This window comes from Rosa rugosa, chromosome 1 (assembly GCF_958449725.1).
Source record: "Rosa rugosa chromosome 1, drRosRugo1.1, whole genome shotgun sequence".
Lineage (NCBI taxonomy): Eukaryota > Viridiplantae > Streptophyta > Magnoliopsida > Rosales > Rosaceae > Rosa > Rosa rugosa.
Window position 1 is genome coordinate 25,089,809 of NC_084820.1, and position 22,128 is coordinate 25,111,936.

The 22,128-nt window shown below is 36.3% G+C and overlaps 1 protein-coding gene and 1 long non-coding RNA gene across 11 annotated transcripts; both read right to left on the bottom strand.

Moving 5' to 3' along the window:
- Positions 1 to 60: 60 nt before the first annotated feature.
- Positions 61 to 11,637, bottom strand: LOC133724383 (uncharacterized). 9 transcript variants are annotated; one of them, XM_062151092.1, is made up of 5 exons: positions 11,480 to 11,637; positions 11,173 to 11,355; positions 10,745 to 10,846; positions 801 to 1,828; positions 61 to 671 (listed from the first exon to the last, which is right to left on the bottom strand). In XM_062151092.1, the coding sequence occupies exons 4-5, from the start codon at positions 1,089 to 1,091 to the stop codon at positions 66 to 68; spliced, it is 897 nt and encodes a 298-aa protein (XP_062007076.1). In that variant the 5' UTR covers positions 1,092 to 1,828; positions 10,745 to 10,846; positions 11,173 to 11,355; positions 11,480 to 11,637; the 3' UTR covers positions 61 to 65. The 9 variants fall into 9 exon arrangements, 2 of the variants coding, with proteins under 2 accessions (XP_062007076.1, XP_062007075.1); XM_062151091.1 differs by lacking the exon at positions 11,480 to 11,637 and having other exon boundaries at positions 11,173 to 11,459; XR_009853658.1 differs by lacking the exons at positions 61 to 671; positions 801 to 1,828; positions 11,480 to 11,637 and adding exons at positions 2,959 to 4,173; positions 4,542 to 4,587 and having other exon boundaries at positions 11,173 to 11,427.
- Positions 11,638 to 16,066: 4,429 nt separating this feature from the next.
- On the bottom strand, positions 16,067 to 20,929 carry LOC133724386 (uncharacterized). Of its 2 annotated transcripts, XR_009853659.1 has the most exons (12): positions 20,299 to 20,860; positions 19,740 to 19,801; positions 19,535 to 19,626; positions 19,287 to 19,420; positions 19,041 to 19,115; positions 18,710 to 18,733; positions 18,352 to 18,403; positions 17,998 to 18,070; positions 17,108 to 17,158; positions 16,862 to 16,931; positions 16,676 to 16,774; positions 16,067 to 16,579 (listed from the first exon to the last, which is right to left on the bottom strand). It is a non-coding gene; the product is annotated as an uncharacterized LOC133724386 (long non-coding RNA). The 2 variants fall into 2 exon arrangements; XR_009853660.1 differs by lacking the exon at positions 19,740 to 19,801 and having other exon boundaries at positions 20,299 to 20,929.
- Positions 20,930 to 22,128: the final 1,199 nt, after the last annotated feature.

Here is a 22,128-nt window from a genome sequence, read left to right on the forward strand (position 1 = left end):
TAAAGCAACAATTTTATTTCATAATTGAAAAACATAAGTGAAAAAGTACAACCAATAAAATATTTCTAATTTCCCCCCATCCATTGAGTCTCTTGAACTGGCACGTAGAGGTCCAAGTTAGAGTCATCTTCACTATGTGGTGTATTTTCTTGAACTGGAGAAAAGGAGGGTTGACGAAATGCACCAGCACTAGAGCTTTGTTCCTCCCTCTCAATAATCTGTGCTTGCTTCCTCTCCCAATAACTCCTTTTTTTGGGTGTGAAAATTGACGGATCCACTTTCATTGTGCGAGCATCTTCCGCGTGCTGCTCAGCTAATTTAGTCTCCTCCCTGAGTCGCAGCCTGTATTCGAGATCGCGCTCTCCTTGGTCTGCAATCCTTTGCATTTGCAATAAGAGTTCACCTGTTTCGTCTTGCCTGGATTTTTTCTTAGCAGCCTTCTGTGCTTTTTGACCTAGGGGGCGTGCATGTACATTTGAAGAGCTTGGGGAGTCACTCGCGGGAGTGCCGTCATCCTCTAAGTTGATAGAGGTAGGAAAACTTGAGCTACCGACATTCATGCCCGGAGGATTGCTAAACTTTTTTGTATCCTTTAATATTGGCCAACAATGCTCAAACGCAAACTCCTCTCCTTTAGCTAAGGTACGATATATTGACTTAGCTTGTAATAACTATAAATAAGAAGATATTAATCATGTACTATATATATTTATACGAAAGTCAATATACATAACATGCTAAAATAACGGTAAAATTAATTTTAAAAATAAGAATAAAACGTCAAGAATATGGATGATTACCTCGTCGGTGGCGTTATCACCACTTCCTCGAAGAAGTGCCGCTTTGTTAAGAGCTTGACGCCATCTTTGGCATGCCGGTCTAATCTTTTTCCAACGACCGTCACACCCTCCTCCCAATCTAACCACGCCTCCGGCAGGCTTGCAAGTCTCGTATACTTCATGTACATGCTCCCACAATCTTTTTTTCTCTTGACTAGTACCCTTAGAGCCGTCTTCACCAACGGTAACTACAGCTATGCACAAGGCTATATCTACGGCATCCTTCCAACACTCTTGTCTTGGGTTAGGCATCTTCTAAAAAAATTGAAAGCTAGCTAGATGAAGAACAATGGTGAAAAAGAATGAAATTTGGAGGAGATTGGAGATGTTTTGGAGTGAAAAATTATGAAGAGGAGGGTTGGTATTTATAGAATTTGTTAAAGTTACTGTTCCAACGGGCAAAAAACATTTTTCTGATTTTTTAGAAATTTTTCTTTTATTTTTTCAATTTTTTTTTGGTTTAAAACACATTTACTTTATTATAAACCGTTGATTTTAATCTAAACATTTTTTTGAACCGTCAGATTAGATATTCAGTAAATATATATTTACTTTTTGATTTTTAGAACCAATTAATCTCAGCCTTTCATTTTAAATTGAATTAATGATGCATGAATCTCAACCGTTGATTTTCAGGACCGTTGGAAGCCCCAACGGCTTCTGTCACTGGAGGGGCCCAGTGTCGGCCATGTTATTGCGCGTGTGAGGCGCGTATAATTCCAACCGATCGTTTTTTTGTCCTTATGCGCGTTTGCAGGATTCAGTCTCCAGTTTGCGCGTTGCTTCTATCTGCAAAATCAATCCCATGTGCAGCTGGGGCCCACCATCTTCCGCCCTTCTCCAAAATGGCTTTCGTTCCAGCAAGTTTCGTCAAAATGACTCCCCTTTTGACTAAGAAGTCAAAATGGCTAAGGCAAGTGAATGGTTGGAGATGCCGTCTTGAAAAGCCAAAGCCATTTTGGCTTTTGACTACAACCGTTGGAGATGCCCTTATAACCAAAATATCATAGTATAAATACTTTAATAATTTTTAAAATTGTCAAATATTAATTATATGGTCACCATAATCTATATGTACATAAAAATATTAAACTAACCATAAAAATAGAACTTTAACTATTTTATATTACTAAATAATTAGGCAAAAAATGATTTCATGTCCAGATTGGTCATTCCACAAACAAAAAGCACAAGCCAGTTTACAGTTTACCAAACACTTTGTCACTGCTTTTGCCACTGACAGCACTTATAAAAAGCCAGTTTACCAAACACTCAGCTGCTTTGCTTTTCAGCCACTTATTCTCAGAAATAAGTAGAAGCCAGCTTTTTCTTAAAGAACAGCCATACCAAACATAGCCTAAGAGTCCTAATGGGTCCCATGCCCCAGTCAACTCTTTAACCTATATATATATTATATTAATTAAACATATATACTTCCTACTTTTTTTTTTTTTTTTTTTTTTTGAATCAAGCCCACAAGGCGAAATAGTATATTCATCACAAGCCAGAATAGACCATTACATACCCTTCCGCTGTCATTTAAGGACACAGACAGACAAGAAGGTAGTGGTAGTACCCACAATGGTACGTAGAAATAGACCCACTCATTATACATTTCAGATCGTAGAGATAGCGGATATCCTCCTTCGGTACTACTCCAGAGACGCTAAAGAGACATAGAGTACACATCGGTGCTTAGTTTCCTAATACAAGGAATTATTGTAATTTAGATAAAACTAAAAAAAACATAGGATTGGGCCTAGGCCCCAAACCCTAGCCCAAATAAACATTGAACTAGGGCAGAAACCTAGCCCAACAATTTGCAGCCCAACATGGTAGTCTTCAAGGAAATTCGCCCCGGCCCATCAACCGGTTCGGGCCAGTCAACCTGCTCCTCCCATCCCCGCCGCACTGCATCGTCCGGCAACATCTGTCTGACCCCCATCGCCTGATCCACCATCGCAGCCACGACCTCCTGATCCACGTCGCTGCCACGACCTGCAGCACCACGTCGCTCAAGCTCCACAACCACGACCTGCATCACTACGGACCAAACAAATCCCCGATCCAGGCTGCCCAAAACCCCACCGCCATCGATCGAGAACCCTGACGTCTGCGATCCAGGAAACCCATCAGTAGGGATCGTAATACCGGCCCATACAGCCCGACCACCACCATCAAACCATCCTAGCCGAACCAAACTGAAAAACCCAGAGCTTATTCCTCCTCCGACGAAGTCACCATGGGCAGTAGTTCTCCCGTCCGGCAGCAACCCCATGACGGCGGGAGGCCAGAGGCTATCCCAACAGCCGGGCGCCGCCGGACGAGATCGAGAAATTGAACGGCGTAGGCCTTAGGGTTTTCGAGGAGAGAGAGAGTCTGTCCTAGGGTTTTCTTTTTATATACTTCCTACTTAACATGCATAGTATTACACTTATACTTCAGCTTCGTCCCGTTTATTAATACTAAGGGCTTCCATTCTTTAAAAAAAATATATAACTGGGGGTTTCTAGTGCTCACTAAGTTCTGCAATTGTCTGATGTTAAAATATAATATAATATTGGTAATTTATGTCTATATATGTCTATATAATAGGGGTCCTTTTTTTGTGTATTATCGATCATAGCTGTTTGTTTTTTTTTTTTTTTTTTTTTTGTACTGCACCTATTTTCTTCATTCATGTATAAAAATATAATTCTTCTATAAAAAATATATGCTTGATTTTATATATTGAGAAAGATGCTTTTACTAGTATAGAAGATAAGACTAATATGGACGATTTCCAAATATGAAATCTCGTCAAGGACATTTACTTATGTAATTGATATAAACTTTATTTTAAAAAATTTATGTTTTGATATTATTATTAGCTAGTGTTCTTTTTGTGCCCCAGTACGTTCAAAATCCTGGCTCCGCCACTGATAGCACTCCGCCAACAACAACACTTCAGACCAAGATCTTCTCTTCACACCTTGACATTTTCTTTGGACACCCACTTGTCCACAACTTTCCTCTTCCAACTCAGAAGGCATTCTAAAGAGAATAACATATTTTTCTCTGAGCAGCAAATTCAACGAGCCAAACTGCCCTCATTGGGTGCCACTCAAACTTGGACACCCAGAAATCCTCTTTGGGCACACCGCAAGCAATAGAGCCTCCTTAGCGGGTCAGTTTAGCGAAGGTAACCGCGGCCAAGAGGCCTAATCTCGATCACTTGCCAACCGCTATGTAGTACCTCCGCTAGCCTTCCTCCGCTGGACGAACTCCGCTGGCTATCCTCCGCTGGCAGTCAACTGCTAGCAATCATCCACCGAGTATCCTCCGCTAGCCACTACTGTAAGCAAATTTGATGAACCCGACATTGTATAGAACCTAAGTATATATTCATATATGATTTATTTTTGAATTCAAATGTCAAGTATACGTTAAGGACTTAAGAAAATCATTTTGGTCCAACTTATCACATCTGTTAGAATTTGAAATTCATAAATACAGTTATGACTCATGAGAGTTTATCTGGTTTTTTGAAAAAGCAGTTAAGATGCATTGTCAGTTTCTTGATGGAAGAAACTGACAATACAATGTTTTATATATCAGATATTTTGGTCCCTTCTGATGCACGATTCATTCTCATCAATTAGTCCCATCACTAAGAGAATACTAAAGGTGAAATCAGGAGAAGACTAAGATGGAAAACTCAACTGTGTCAAGTAAGTTTGTTTTGTCTGCTTTCTGGAGTTCATGTATTCTGCACATACAGAGTTGATACAATAACTTCAATCCCAAGCCTAAATGCAGAATCTAATGATGCATGGTGATTTCATTTATATTGCTTTACATATTATACAGTTTATACAATATGCATACATAGGATATACATGATGTTTTCAATCCCTATTTCATACTTACATTCAGTGTTAGAGTTTGAATGGAAATCAGTTTCCATTGAAGAGGATTAGATATGTCTCAAAGGGATCCGTTAAGGATTTTCTTCCTCACTTGGATCCATCTCAAGGGGATATTACCTCTCCAAGATCTGTCTAGAGGAGATTTCACCTCACTTGAATCTTCCTCAAGGATATTTCTTCTCACTTGGATTTAACTCAAGGAGATTTCCAAATACGGTTGGAACAGAATTCAGTTTTTGAATATACATGATTTGATCTAGTATAGGTTCTAAATTATGTGTTTGTGATTGCTTAAGCATACTGTTTCTAACAATTGGTATCAGAGCAACTATACATAGATCAATTACATGTTGAAGAAACTAACTGCATTACAATTGTGAATTCTTGGAATTTTTTTTGTTCATATAATCCGCATACAGTTTTCTACATGTATATTGCATATCTGATGCATCTATCCACACATGCATACTCTCACCTTTGCAAATCCATTTTGCTCTGGATTGATGTAAATGAAATTGGGTTCTCCCAAATTTAGTATCCATTACCCTCATTTAGTGAGAGGAGGAGAAAACGACCAGAGAGCAATTAAGGCAATCACCAATCTCTATCACTTCTGTTGATCAGCAAATAGTGCCTTCTACCAAGTTGGTGTCGATCCAAGTCTTGCTTTATGAATAGATGAGATATGTATCCAAAATATCAGCTTTCGATTTATGTGTGGCTAGATTAATTGGTATGTGTTTATGTATTACTTGGATTATAATTGATGAATGGATATTGGAGAAGCATCAATGGATTCTGGAACTGCATCTTGTTAGTATCACATACTCTTCAGTTTTGTTTTCTGGTTTTAATATTTAATTTGGTGCAGATTATATTTTGGCTTTGATTCATATTGTTGTTGATTTACAATCTCATATTTAGCATAGTCATCTTAATTATCTAGCATGTGTTGATCTGTATAATAGCATACTCAAGATTAACCAAAATTCATAGTCAGTTATACCTACATGATTTGCATGACAGATCTTGACAAAATGCTAGCTGTTGCTATTTTAATTGTCTCTCAATTGCTATATATGTCCAAGTGTTTACATAGTTAGAGATAACTGTTGACTTAATGGTCAGCAACAAGATCAAATTTGCTTTGCCATTCATACATTACATATTCAGCATTGTATCATGGGGACATAGGATGTTTACATGTTTAATTGATGTGCTTTCCATCTGAGCAATAGCCTTAGAACATTGCTTAGAAATAACAATGCTTTTCTTGGTTGGGAAATTGGGTGATAAAAAGGTTTTTGGCCAAAGAAAGAGATTTTAACCACTTTCAGATTTTCTGGACTTTCGACTCAGTCACTTACTTTTTCAAAACTGTACGTACTGATCTACTGGGAATTTGAGGTCAGTCTATTCTAAAGAATTTTAATAGACATCTTAAAGAGTCATTTGGAATTGGAATCACACAAAAAGGAATTTTCTGGGAATAGTTATGAATTTCCAAAGTCAGGAGTCAGTCACAGAAATTTTCTGATATCAGCTTATTAAGTTTAACCAAAGGTAGATTCTTATAGCACCTTTGATCCAATACAGGACTTCTATTTCATATGAAGATTACATCATATTCATCTCAGTGCATATTTATGTTTTCCATATTATTTCGAAATGCAAAATGATGGATATGCATGTTTAAAGTTTCTGATATTGATCTTGAAAACTTCATATGTGGTGTGCTGCCAAAGTGGTCTCATATATGAAGATTCTAAAGGATCAAATATGCTGGTGAAATATTTAGTATGAATTCAGTTATATGTTGCATAATAAAGTGCTGTCAAAGTGGCCAATATATAGCAATTACACTGTATTCAGTTTCATCAGAATGAGATTATGAGACTTAAAATTAAATTTGAGTATAATTTCCAAAGAAATTTACATCAAACATTTGGTTTCATAATCTTGTATATATTAGGTGAATGAACATTTAGAACTATTAGAGATTAGTACTCCACAAAGGACGTCAAAATCTCGAAAATAGAAGAGTTCATTTTCTGCATATATACATACATATTTCGGTAAATGGCTTTTAGATTGGCCATGATCACATTGTTGATATAAAGTCAATTTAATCTTCTTAAATGCTAAATGCTGTCAAAATGGCTTAGTGTAAAGAAGATTAATTGTCTTGTTTGGTTTTCAACAATAAAATCAAGCAACTTAAAATTTAATTTGATCCTTATTTCCAAAGAAGTCTGGTATCAAACATTTGGTTGTTGATTTTGTATATGATCAAAATTGAACATTCAGATATCATTAGAGATTAGTACACCCCAAAGGATATCAAAATCTTGAAAATGGTTGAGTTCTATTTTCTGAACATATGCATTTGGTGTGAAATGAATGTTCAAATCATGAATTTTCATTTTTTGGGACGTACAGACAATTCTAGTATTATGATAAACTAGAATGATTTTACTGATCAACTTCACATTCATCTAGGCATTTTCCTTTGAGCATCAAGTTGAACTACAAGATGACTCAAATTTCGGAAAATGGTAAAGTGACATTGAGCTGAACTTGGGAGTACAAGATTATGATCATGTGTTGAAGGAAATCCATCTGAGAGTAGCAAATAACAGCAAGGAGATGCATTAAAAATGAACGAATCCAGTTCTTCAAGTAAGTTTGTTGTTCTTTAAGTTTTGTTTTATGGAATTCTGGGATTGCAAGTGCAGTATCTATCCTAGTTATATTTGCATAGAAATATCAATGTTCATGTAAAACTTCAACGGACAAAGCAATATTAAGGGAGTTCATCAAGAAAAGAAAAGGTAAACTTTTGGAAGGGTCCAAAGTTTGAGTAAGAAAAGCACTAGAGGTCTAGAGTAACTGAAAAGGATGATGGAGGATTTATGGACCAGGTTCTATGGGAAATTCATCAAAATGAGTTCATGTTCCAGCAAGTTAAGACTTTTCAAGTTAGCAAATAGTCTCGACAACTTTAATGGTGGTGTTGGTTTTCTGTACCTGTTCCGGGGAGCTTGGATTTTAGAATAGAAGCTGAGGAGTACACATATTACTTTGGCTTTGAATTGGTGGCTACTTGGTCTTTTCAAGGTTTCACATAGTTATTTTGAACTTAACTCTAAGCATCAGAATGAAGCAATTTTGAAGACAACCTTCAAAACTGTTGTGCATCCTTATTTTTGTTATCTGGTTTTGCCTTTACTCTATCACATATTGGTGTTATTTTCATAAATGAAATGTCAGTTTGGTGGAGGATATTATGGCTGCAATGGATAATGATTTATATAGACCAAAACCTTCTAATTGTGCTGGAGATGTGCAACTGACTATTAAAAGTTTGGAATCTGCACTTATCGAACATAAGTGGGAAGAGGGTGATGTTTATTTGAGGATACAAACAGATGCATTAAGGATGATGAGGTCAGTGTCTCAGTATTCGAAAGCTACCACTAATGCCTTTATAAGAGGTGACCATTATTCTGCTCAACAACACTCAATCAAGGCTAGGAAGGAATGGTTAGCTGCTGAAAGCCACAATAACAAGGCAGCTAAGGAAATTTTGAGTATCAGAAATTGCAAAAATGATGTTTGGATATTAGATTTACATGGTCTTCATGCATTAGAAGCAATTTGTGCGTTTCAAGAACACTTGGAGAAAAGTTAGATCAACTACAGACATCATCCAGAAAAGCACCAACATCCTTACAAGTCATAACAGAATCCATAGTGGCTAGATAGATGATGAGCAGTGGCACAAAAGTAATCCAAGAGTGATATTTCCTGACTAGAACGACACCATCAAGTGACTATTGCAGCAATATTTCCAGTCCTAGTCAGAAGAACAATTTTGAGAAGAGATGATGGATAAGTTGAATATGAGAGAAGTTGAATGGATTCAGTCCTTATATGAAGATATTACTCGTTAGTACCAGAGTATATGGAATGGCTGATTTTAGCAAGATATATAGCAGCAAATGATCCAGAAATAGACGCAGAATCACAAGTAGCTAGTGAAATGGAGAAGTGGTTTATCTATCAAGACAACAGCATATCAGTTCCAGATTGGGATTACAACAATATATCAATCCCAGCATAGGACTGCAATAATACATCAGTCCTAGACAATGGAGAAAAATCTAAGTATGCAATGCAGTCTATGAATAATGAAAAATGCAGAAATTTAAATGCTGCAGCTTGAAGTTTTTGTGGAAGATCGATGATCACTAACTTTGGTTCTCTGAAAACAATTTGGATGATTGTATATCTCTAAAGACCAGTGGGAGAAACTTCATTTTCTGATTATGAATGTTGATGATATGTTGTTTTCTAGCAGCAACATTTGGTTTTTGAAGGAAACAAAAGGAGAGTCAACAATGTCTAAAGTAGATGAGTTTCATAAAGATTAGTGCCCCAAGAATGCATTTTTGAAGAAAAGCATGGAAAATATAACTTATGCAAGGTCAGTTGGATGTTTATCATTCTTACTTATCATTAATTGTATAGGGTTGTTTTCATTATTGGTCAGTAAAGTTCACCTACATTTATGGAATTTCACCTTATTATCTTTCTGCATACTCAAGTTGTACAAATTCAGCAAGCTATCAATGAATAGCAAATCTTGCAGATTGACAATATTAAGTAGTGTGAAATATATGGTTGCCAATTCTATGTTATTAGAAATTCTGGTAGGACAACGTATGCTTATATTATGAACGATCGATATGGATTATGAATTAGGCATATGTTATGTTACTGTATTTTGAGGTAATTCATGTGATTATGTTTGCTGCATTGTGATCTTGGAATGCTGATGCTTTTCTAATTCATCATGACATTCTTTGATTCCTTGTAGTTGACCATAATTGACAGAATTTTGAAACAGATTGTTTGATGTGAGTTGAATTCAAAGTGCGCACACTTCAGTATCTAAATCATATATACTTTAGTTTCTAAACAATGTCAAGTTCAGTGGGAGATTGTAAGCAAATTTGATGAACCCGACATTGTATAGAACCTAAGTATATATTCATATATGATTTATTTTTGAATTCAAATGTCAAGTATAAGTTAAGGACTTAAGAAAATCATTTTGGTCCAACTTATCACATCTGTTAGAATTTGAAATTCATAAATACAGTTATGACTCATGAGAGTTTATCTGGTTTTTTGAAAAAGCAGTTAAGATGCATTGTCAGTTTCTTGATGGAAGAAACTGACAATACAATGTTTTATATATCAGATATTTTGGTCCCTTCTCATGCACGATTCATTCTCATCAATTAGTCCCATCACTAAGAGAATACTAAAGGTGAAATCAGGAGAAGACTAAGATGGAAAACTCAACTGTGTCAAGTAAGTTTGTTTTGTCTGTTTTCTGGAGTTCATGTATTCTGCACATACAGAGTTGATACAATGACTTCAATCCCAAGCCTAAATGCAGAATCTAATGATGCACGGTGATTTCATTTATATTGCTTTACATATTATACAGTTTATACAATATGCATACATAGGATCAGTGTTTTCAAATGCGAAAGCGAAGGCGAAGGCGACCACCTAGAGCCTCGTGAGGCGAGTGCCTCAAGGCGTTGAGGCGATCGCTTTTCCCGTAATTATTATAATAATACACTACATTTATAAATAATATGAATATACTTAAATAAGGTTCCAAACAACACCCATATAGGAAAATCCAAAGAAACAAGCTACATTTTAAGCATTTCAAGAGTCAAGAAATCCCTAAATTACAAGAGTCAAGAAATAATTTCAATGGTTCAGAGCAGAGCAACTATAACCGATTTGAGCAAAACCCCAAACCACATTCAATGCCAAGCTGATCAGCCACAAACAATCAAGAAATCCGTAATTTCAAGAATCCATATATCCTTATATTTCGATACTTCAAACCAGAAATTAAAGCCATATCACAAAAAAACTCACACCAAAGTCATGAAGAATCTGAGCCTTTACCTCAATGAAGCAGTCATGGAAAAAGAGACGCGGCAACTGAGCTGAGACATTCCTCTGCTGGCCGTAAATCCAAGCCATCTTCGACCTCACAATGGTCTCTGCCTGAGGGCACAAGGAAGCATATAATGAGTACCGAGATATAGAACTCTTGAAGTTCAAACATATAGAACTCTCGTGGATCAATTAACACCATGAATTGGACATTGATTTCATCATTCAAGCTTAAACACATTAAAAAGTCAATGACAACTCTTCCTATATTTCAAAATTGGTTGCAAACAAAGAACTCAAATACGAGACTAGAATTACAATTAAAGAACCAAAATTTCTCATACCCATATGAGATGCAGATGATACCAAACACCATTGATACCCACTTCAGCACATAGTACCCAAAAATCCCAAAAAACTTCATTTACAGAGCTTACCTTCACTTTTTTGGGTTCCAATAGAAATCGTACTCCAGATTCCCCGACGCCTCATCCATCATCGTTTCGGTGTGGAACTCTTCTCGCCTTCCTTTGCTAGAAGCCACAGAGACCAGAGTGACCTGCGACTTGTCGAAGGTCGCCGACGACGAAGAAGAAGAGAGAAAAAGTTTGCTTCTCAATCTAATAGAAGTAGACAAGTCAATGTGATAGATGTCGACTTCGTATGGGGGAAATTAAAAAGAAAAAAGAAAAAAAAAAGTCAAAACGACGTCGTTTTGACGGAAAGAAAAAGAAAAAAAATGACCCTCGCGTCTTCTTCTTCCTCGCACTGCCGCCTGAGGCGACGCTCCATCGCCTGGGCGACCGCTTTTCCAGCAGCACGTCTGAGTTTGATCCGGCGAGGCTTTTTCTGGTCGCCTCACACCGGAGCGCGCCCTGGGCTCGCCTTGGCGACGCCTTTGAAAACACTGCATAGGATATATATGATGTTTTCAATCCCTATTTCATACTTACATTCAGTGTTAGAGTTTGAATGGAAATCAGTTTCCATTGAAGAGGATTAGATATGTCTCAAAGGGATCCGTTAAGGATTTTCTTCCTCACTCGGATCCATCTTAAGGGGATATTACCTCTCCAAGATCTGTCTAGAGGAGATTTCACCTCACTTGAATCTTCCTCAAGGATATTTCTTCTCACTTGGATTTAACTCAAGGAGATTTCCAAACACGGTTGGAACAGAATTCAGTTTTTGAATATACATGATTTGATCCAGTATAGGTTCTAAATTATGTGTTTGTGATTGCTTAAGCATACTGTTTCTAACAACTACCACTGGCCCAGGCTCCGCCAGCAGCTCCCAGTAATTGGTTTGAACAGAGCTTCATTGGTCATTCACTTCGCTAGAAACAAAATATGCAAGCTAAGTTCCTCTTTATCACTTTCTCCCAACTGATACGAGCACTGACAAGCTAAGCATATCTTCGTACTCACTAAGAGCATGTCTACGCACACGTACTCCACACATATTCATTGCAGCATTGTATATATATTCATAGCAATGCCCACAGTACTACATAAGTAGATATATAATCATCTATTTATGTCTTATGTATACTACCAAGTACGTTTTATGCATGCCTCAAAGTCATATAAAGAATGCATGCTCCATCTTTACTTGATCACAGACTGTGAGGCTAGCTATCAATACCAATTGTGTTCAGCTTATCTTCATTAGCTTTTAAACCACTAGCTAGCACGGTGATAGTTGAATCGATTGTGCTCCCACTATCACGTTAATGAAACTTTTGGCCTTGGTCTCAACATATTATTTTATACTTGGAGCTACTAATTCACACATTAACTTGTGCAAAAATGAGCATATTCAGCTACCTAAATTACATATCAAAGCAAGCATACAAATTGCCACTATGTATCTAATCATCTATATATATCAAATGGTTATCTCACTTATGCCATATGATTAGTACACTCGCATATAAATGACGCATTTGTACCATCACTACCATGTTTCAATTGTCATCACACATAATGAGAGTTTGTATATATGTTCCCCGCAAATTCGACATTCAAAATAGATATATATATATATATATATATATATATATATATATATATATATATATATATATATGTGATCTTATCCAGAGCGAGGTCTCGCTCTGAAATTAAAGTGCGAGGTTGGAGTTTAGGGTCACTTTTCGGTCGCATATCCATATCTCGACCGTTCAGTTTTTAGGTACTAATGTATAGATCATCTCTGCAAAATTTCAGCTAACTTGATGATCTTTAAGGTATCTAACTCGCTTAAACCAATGGACGAACTGAATCTGTCAAACCTGAACCGTACTAGCTTTAAGGCAGTTATCAATGCCTTAACGACTATCAATTTAGCTGAAATTTTGCAGAGATGATCTATACATTAGTACCTAAAAACTGAACGGTCGAGATGTGGATATGCGACCGAAAAGTGACCCTAAACTCCAACCTCACACTTTAATTTCAGAGCGAGGCCTCACTCTGGATAGGATCTATATATATATATATATATATATATATATATATATATATATATGCATGTTATTTGTCATCAAACACTACATTTGCTTATACACTTTGCTTACAATTTTATCAAAGTACATATGCAAATTATTGATGTTGATTTTACAAATACACATATTAATCATCTATTTTGTTTCAAGGAAATTCAACTATTTCTACCGAGCATTCAACTACTTGCAAATGATACCTCAACTACGAGTTGATGTACATTATCGGAGCACTTTATCTACCAAATTAAGCAATGGAGCGTCATGCTTGGACAACTCCAACATGATTTGGGTACTTATATCAATTCCAACTCCAACTTCAACTCACTCCAAATCGGCATAAGATAAGTAACTGTATCTTCCTTTCTTTACGCTCTTTCAATTAGAGCTAGTGCCATGCCAATGCCATGCTTTATAACTTTTAAGCGTGCCAACAAAATTTTGTAGATTCGGCAAACGCCTTCTAGGCATTACATGCTAGATATGTTATGCTTCACATACCGGTCTCAATGATCCTTATGCATGTTTACAAAATGCAAAATGTTATTAGCAACTTCATTACAAGTACATGCTATACACATATTCCATGCTTCTATTTAATTGTAATTCAATTAAATAAACATGTGACACTCACTTAAACAAATTATGACACATGTAAAAGCTTGTGACACTTATGACTTAATTAAACATGCTTGGATAACGACTCGCTTGGGTATCGAGCATGGCCACGACTTGCTTGGGGCACGCCCTGCATGCTCGCACAACGCCTACCCGCTCAACTGTACTACACCCAACTTGCTCGAACACAACCTAACTCGCTCAAACACATCCAACACGCTTTAGTTAAGTTCTAGGTTCACAATGCTTCATAGCTTTCATCGGAAGCTACTCCCAAAATTTTATATGGACACCCATCACACTTGCAATTATCTAATATGCATGTCACATGGCCATAAGATCCATATATTATTACTTGCTATACTTATTTGTCATTGTTCATACAATTACAAACTTTACATATACTCTATATGTAAACATATGGTCTAGCCTCCAGGCACCATACTTTGTCAAACACTCCCCACAGGAAAGAGACCTAAACGGGTCTAGACTCCATGACCAACCGCCAAGTGGTAAGGCAACGCCTGATAATGACGATGACCGCTGTGCGGCATTGCAGTGTAGCTTTTCTCCTCCGGGAAAGAATAAAGGGACCGGTTAACGCAGCCCACGGCAACCATTGATCCGGCAGTTAACCCCCGACGCTTGGGTATCAAAGATTAGGTTCGCTACCTAACACAAGATTGAGTTTTTGAAATTTTTTGATGTTTTTGGCTATTGAATCAGGGTTAGGGCTTCGTGCTGATAACTTGTTTAAAGAAAAGAGAATTCGGGAAAGGGTGGTTCTAGTTAGACCTCCCCATTTTCTATTTAGACCTCTTATAATTTTTGTAAAATTTTATTTCCTATTTTACCCACTAAAACAATAAGAAGAAGAGAAAAAATTTCCTATTCATCACAAACCCAGCTATTTGATCTTCCTCGCAATGAGACCTTAAAAAACAACAAGAATTGGTCTTTGGGCATGGATCCGGGGAGCCAAACCTCCCTTTTGAGCAGCAAAATGAGCAAAGAATTCATCAAATCATGCTTTCATATTCCTTATTTTCTTCTTGCGCGTAACAAATTCTCTATTTCATTCCAATTTAGAAAAGATCATCACATCATCATCAAAACTGCACCTCCCTCCAAAAAGGTTCAATCTTTGCCTCATTAAACATTATTGATGCATCAAAAACCAAAATAAAGATAAATTCTTTGTGCAAAGCAATCCAATTTTGGTACCTCTCGCTTTCTCAGACCCAAGAAGTACAGAGCTCACTAAACCCAATTCAATATCATGTTTTTCTCCGATTATCGTTTCAACTTATATAAAATTATAAATATGGATTTGGCAAGCCTTCAATTTGAACCTTAACCCAACCACATACTTAACTGATAAGTCCCAATTCAATCTCAAAATCAAGAACAAGTAGTCAATGATTATGGAAGCCATTATTGTTTATATAGAGCTTGCACTACACCAATTTTTCAATCAGACGACAGTTTTTCACTGTCGTCTGATTATATAGTTTGCTGTTGTCTATCTCAATGCCGTCTGTTATATGGATCAGACAATACCAAAAAACTGTCGTCTGATAAAGTTTACTACAACATCAACAACTAAACTGTCTGTTGTCTGAATACCACAAAGAACAACAGCAATTGACACGTTAACTCTTGTGCAAAGTAATTTCAGTTGACAGACCCTAGAAGAATGTAGACGTGTAATGAAGATTTAGAGAACATTGCTTTGTAAAAAAACTGTTGTCTGAAGTAAGCTTGTACATCTGCAAAGTAGTTGAATACTATTGACTGACTTTGAACAAGACAATAGCAAAACTATTAAAGCCATTGTATATCATTGCTTCATACAATTGCATCCTAAAATAAACTGTTGTCTGATATTTTCTTGAACTACAGCTTTCTTGTTTTATGAATCCTTAAAGCCTCTTTTCAACCATATGGCCTCCCAAGATGCTGTACTAGTTGATCAATTCATACAATTGTAGCTTTTCAATTCTCAGTGGTCTTCCTTTTCATCAGACAACAGAACATATTATTATCTTGTTGTGTTATATCTTGTTAGACAATTGAATATGTTTAATAACTATTGTAGATAAATGATTCAGACAACAGATTTTTCTTTCTTTTTTCTTCATGTTCATTTGTTAGACAATGGTTTGCTGTTGATTTTGAATTGTCTGAGATATAAGAGAAGACATACATTCTGTACAATTGAACACATCCTTGATTCCAAAAGCCATTTCATTCCATCAGCAATATTCATTCCAATATTTACATAAGAATTAACATTGCCTATAACTGCATAAAGCCGGAAAACATATATAAACGCGTCCAATGCGCATTAACCATGCCTATAACTAAAGCAAAAACTAAACCCAGCTAGCAGGAGGCTCATCAAAATACCAAAACAAAAATGCCTTCAACTGCGCATTAACCGTGCCTATAACAAGCAAAAACTAAAACCAGCTAGCAGGAGGCTCATCAAAATACCAACACAAAAATGCCTTCAACTGCGCATTAACCATGTCTATTAACTAAAGCAAAAACTAAAACCATCAGTCGCAGGAGGGTGATCAAATACCCCTAAATAAGAGCCCTGCCTTGAACAACCATCACAGCTATGAAATATGATACTTCATCACAAACTTAGCCCACTCTGACCTCACAACATCAACATCCTTTTGGGTGTAGATCAATTCGGATCGTCGCTGCCACTGAAACAAAAGGCATAGTACAATCTCAACATCACAAAATCATGCAGCTAAAAACATAAAGTTATAAAGCTGTCGAACTAAAATTTGAGGCTTTACCTTTGAAGCAAAACCCAAATTCTTATCCTCAATTATTTCCTTCATGTACCGCATGATGAATATGCCACAGTCCTTCACATTTTGTTGTGCCGGAATACCCTAAAAACAGTCAATTACAAAATCTTAGCAGTGCACTAACCATAGCATGTACAAAATCTGAACCTACAATTATGAATACTAGCATACCCCCATGTTTTGCCACACTATTGATTTCCGGCCAGACCTATTTCTTTGAGCATTGTAAATTTTGATCCCACTTCAACAATAAAATAGAAGACAGCAGTAAGTTTAATCAATCGGCGACAAACAAACCAACATAAAAATCATCATATATTCCAGTATTTTATCAAAATACACCATATGCAAACAAATTTATAAAGTATAACAAATTACAGTTCAACAATTCTAGTCAAGTAAATCAATGTCCTGCACCTTGTAGGTTTATAGTTGCTTAATCTGCTTCCCAATATCTTCAATCATAACCTGATAAATATAGCACAAACCAATATCAAGTACATATTAACACTCCTCAAATTCAACAATTAGATTGAGCCAAGACTAGAATCCAACCACAGGGCTTATCAACAGGTCTTCCAACCAACAATATATAATTCAAATTAGTCTGTATTACAACGTCTCATTTTCATATACAATTGCAACAGAAGTATGAAAAATAAAAATCAATTACTCAGTACTTGCAAACTACACAAACTCCAAAGTCAATATTATTTCCAGGTACTTGCAAAAATGAAAAGGAATATTGCAGAATAATGCTAGGAGCATGAATAACATTTCATCTTCATATTCTTGATTGTTTCTTTCTTGGTAAAAAAAGAGTAATTAGTATTGTAGATATAGATATAGGATTAATGACCACCACGTCCATTAAATCACTAAATCATTCATAATCTCATTATCTCCATAAGAACCAAAGTCACAACCCCCGTATACTGAAAGTTCTATATGTGCTGACAGACAAAAAAAACAATAACAGAAATAGGGAAAAGAAAAAACAAAAACAAAAACAAAGAAACCACCACCAAGAACTTTTAGGAGGAACCAGATAATCAGGAAGCAAAAAGAGTTCAGACAAAAAAATAAAAGTAAAAAAAAGGATAGGAAAGAGAATTATTTTTACTAAAACAACTTATCAAGCTTTTCTGTTATCACAATGCATATCCAAAGCAAAGCACAGAAGTGCAATCACCTAAATCTGACACCCAAGGGAAAATAGTGAATATAGTGTATGTGATCAACATGGCATCGGAGATGGAAAAAAAAAATGTGAACATAATTTCTAATGAAAATGGAATAAAAGAAACCTGTGGTGCAGCAGCCAAAAAGATGCTTTCTTTGCTAATATATCGAACACCCTTCATTTTCATCAAGCAACCACTGAAGAGAGAAAGAGCAAAGTCATCATTTCATAACCAAATAGAAATGTAAGAGCATCTTAAACGAGATTCAAAAAATAGATTAAGAGATGACATTTTGATGCAAAGATGCAAAACCATGAATGAAAAACGAGACTGAACCATTGTGGAAGAGACTACATAACACAGCTATTGGTTCCAAAGGACCAGATTTTATGAGTCAATCTAATTCAAAACAAATACTATAAAAAAAAATAAAAAAAAACAGATGTAAATTCAAAAGGAGACCGGAGGAGAATATACCTTGCGTATACTTTATAGTATTTTTTGCGTTGTAAATAAAAGAGAAAAGTCCCTGGACATATCCAAAACATAACATAATTCAAATTAAGAAAAAAGATTCATAATTGTAAATCAAAGAGAGCAGTCCCTGGACATATCCAAAACATAACAGAACTGAAATAAAGAAAAAAAAGATGCATACGATGACAAAGATAGAAACAAAACTCAATTAACCAAAATAAATAAGGAGCCCCTGCATGAGTTTTTAAAAAACTTTGAATCAAAAGCATATATCAACTACTGAGTTCTAGAGACTTCACCAAAACACATATCAACTACTAAATTCAAAACAAGGAAAAGAAGATGAGCAACTAGTTACCTGTACAAAGAGCTCGGAAATTTTCTGAAACAAAAAAAACCAGAGGAGCAGAGATTAGTACATGGGTAAATATACTTTCAAAGTACTGCAACATATGATGATGATGATGATGATGCAGAGATTAGTACATGGGAAAATATACTTTCAAAGTACTGCAACATGTCCTTAGCTACTGAAGTTTGTCATATAGGTACTAATAAGTTGTATGCTAATGAGTTTATCCTCATCAAGTATCAATGAGTTGTATAAGCAAGTGACAAAGGAACAGGGGAAAGCTACATTCTGCTACAGTTAAACTGAAGTGATTCAGTCCACACTAAAGAGAACTTACCATATCTGCTGTTCAAATACGGCGAGAAACCTGCTTGTGTCACTCACTCACTCCCAATATAACATCGTTGATGGTCTGGTAAAATGTAAACAGAAACTAGATATGAGCCACATCAGATTACATATTTCATTTAAGGCTTACATTTTGTAGAGCTATGTTTGATTTATGAATTTAGACCACAGTCTGGTAGCTCAATTGGATACTGAAACTAGCTAGAACAAAATATGCATGCATGGTCTAACATACCATGTTCAAAGGGTTCCTCACTTGCCTGATATGATCCAAACTAACCGTTCAGTGCAAGAAGCGCTTGGTAGTAAACTCCACCCCAGGTGGACCTTTCATAGGAGTCTTCGTGTCTTTAAGAACCAGAGCAGTGGCTATATATGAAAAGCACAAGATCAACAAGAGTGTTTCTTATCAATGTGATTGCTGACCAAATAGTCAATAAGAACCACCAGAACACGCCCGAATCAAATGAAGCAGGAGGATACCTTATGTAACCTGGTTACACGATTCTTGAATTGAATCTTCCATTTGCCCCAACTGATCTACATTGTTGATCTTATCAGGGTTCGTCTAATAGCTACAGAATTCAAGATTTGCATAACATTAGTATGGGATCATTAACGTTCTACAGCAACATAAGTGAATGAAACCAAAAAAACACAACTCAGACCCCAATTTTCTAGCATTCACCTTAATCTCTTCTTTATTTCGGAAAGTTGGGTTTGAAATAACCTAGCTTGGTTTCTCAAGTCCTGTGCAGAGAGATAATATGAGATGGAGGGAAAAAAAATTGCAACCATAAACAGTTAAGATCAAGATACTTGTCTGGAAAAAAAAAAAGATTAACCTTTACCAATCTATATATTAATGTCTCAGCCTGTTATATATTAACCTTTGCCAATCTAACAGTCCCCATTTTAATGGAAAGGTTAATATATAACAGGCTGAGACATTAATATAACAGTCCCCAATCTAACAGTCCCCATTATATTAACCCTTGCCAATCAAACAAATCAAAATCCTTTGAACTAAATTCCATTCAAATATCGCAATCTTTATGCTTCTGTTTAATGTATTCCTTAATCTTTATCCTAGAACAATCACAATGAAGACAACCCAGATGAAAATTCAATCCCTTTTGAAGCCGGAATTGAATCTGAGCCACAACCAAAATCACCATTGTAAAAGGCAAAACCAGATTGAACCATAGTATGAAATATACCAAATCGGAGGAGCTTGAGTAGTATACCTTGAGGCTCTCCACGACTCTGCAAACCATTTGGTGCTCGAGCCCGGCGCAAGTGTTCTTCTGATCACAGTGATGAATCAATGTGCAATGACAAAAGTAAATTGATCTAGTACTCTGCCTTTTTGGACTGAGATGTCAAGGAGAGTTGGGCGTCCTTGACCAAATCGTGCATGTCTGAAATCGTTGTTGACAAGCGGTGGTTTTGGCGTGGCGGAGGTTTTGGCGTGATGGCGGTGAAGTAAGGAGGTGTGCCTAGTTTTGTAGGGATGGTGGAGCTCTCTGAGTTCCGATCTATGGTCGGAGTTTTGGGGCTTTGGTCCTCTGTGCAATCCTTACTCTAAATATGACGAACTCCGGCTAAGTTTGAGAGGATCTGCCTTCAAACTGCTTAGTAGAGACGGGTTCGTGGTCTGAGAGCGGGCTGAGGGCGGGGCTGAGAGCGGGACTGAGGGAGGACTGAGGGCAGGACCGAGGGATGAGAGAGAGAAAGTGATTTTCAGCTGGAGGCAGAAGTGGGTGTTTTGCTCGATGGAATTGAGGAAAGTGTTAAGTGTTAAGTGTTAAAGTATAAGTCAAACCCTAACTAAAGTCAGCTATTGATTGTATCGGAAAAAAAAAAAAAAAACTCAGACGACATCAAATAAGGTGCATTGTCTGAAACTCATGTGACAACAGACAAATTAAAAACCATTGTCTGAACCACTTAAATCAGACAACATCTTTCAGTAGCCATTGGCTTACAAGTTATCAGACAACAGACACCTAATAACAGTTGTGTGACTGAAAATAATCAGACAACAGCAAAAATCAACCATTGTATAAATGAACCTTGGACAACATCACATAATAACTGTTGTCTGAATCGACTCATTCAGACAACATCAAAAAAATCAACCATTGTCTGAAATGATTTTGCACAAGATCCAAGAAAAAACTATTGTTGGATTCAAAAACTTAGATGACAGAATATTTTTTGCTGTCGTCTGATTATTTCAGACGACAGTTAAAATGTTTGCTGTCGTCTGATATGTGTCGTCTGATTGAAAAATTGGTGTAGTGTTGGGTGGAAAAAGAATGAAAAATAAAACTTGTTGATCAATCTCCATGGCCTTATATTAAAAGAATAGAGAACCTTAGGTGGGTTGAACAAATGAAAGAAAGAGGATTTGACTCTGTTGAGGAGAACACATGATTAAAAGAGGCAGTTTTTATTAATTTTTTTTTTAATTTATAGAAGGGGTAAAATAGGAAAAAAGAATTTACAAAAATTAGAAGAGGTCCAAATAGCAAATTGAGAGGTCTGAATAGAATCTCCCTTCGGGAAAATGATGAGATAGTTTCATTGATAATTGAAGTCTATATATATATATATGGTAGATAGTTTCATAGATAACAGAGTTCTCTATATATAGGGGATTACATATACAATATCTTGGAGTACAAGGAATCCTAATCAAATACCGATTATGAGATCAAGAATATTCTACCATATTACAACTAGAAGAAGTAATCTTGTTTGCCTGGGCACACATAATTTGGGTTTCCTTCAATAGATTCAAAACTATCATCATTATTTAAATTGAATAGTCATATATATATTTTCAGAGGGTAATAAAGAGTTCTATAAATACTCAACTCTTGAGATAAAGAGCTCACGCCTTTGTACTGCTCTCATTATCTTCCTTCTTTCTATTCATATTTCCTATTTATTGGGAAATCGATAAACACTTGGCGCCCTGTCTACCGTTAGTAGTGCGAAGCCGATTAAACATCCGGGAGACTTCAAGGGATGTTGTATCTTTGAGTTGTATACGATCGTCATAACTTGCA

Excerpts from the sequence above, each read along its gene's own strand:
- LOC133724383 (XM_062151092.1), bottom strand. The coding sequence starts at position 1,091 with ATGCCTAACCCAAGACAAGAGTGTTGGAAGGATGCCGTAGATATAGCC. Across the intron at positions 672-800 it reads GTGATAACGCCACCGACGAG|TTATTACAAGCTAAGTCAAT; the intron begins GTAATCATCCAT and ends TCTTATTTATAG.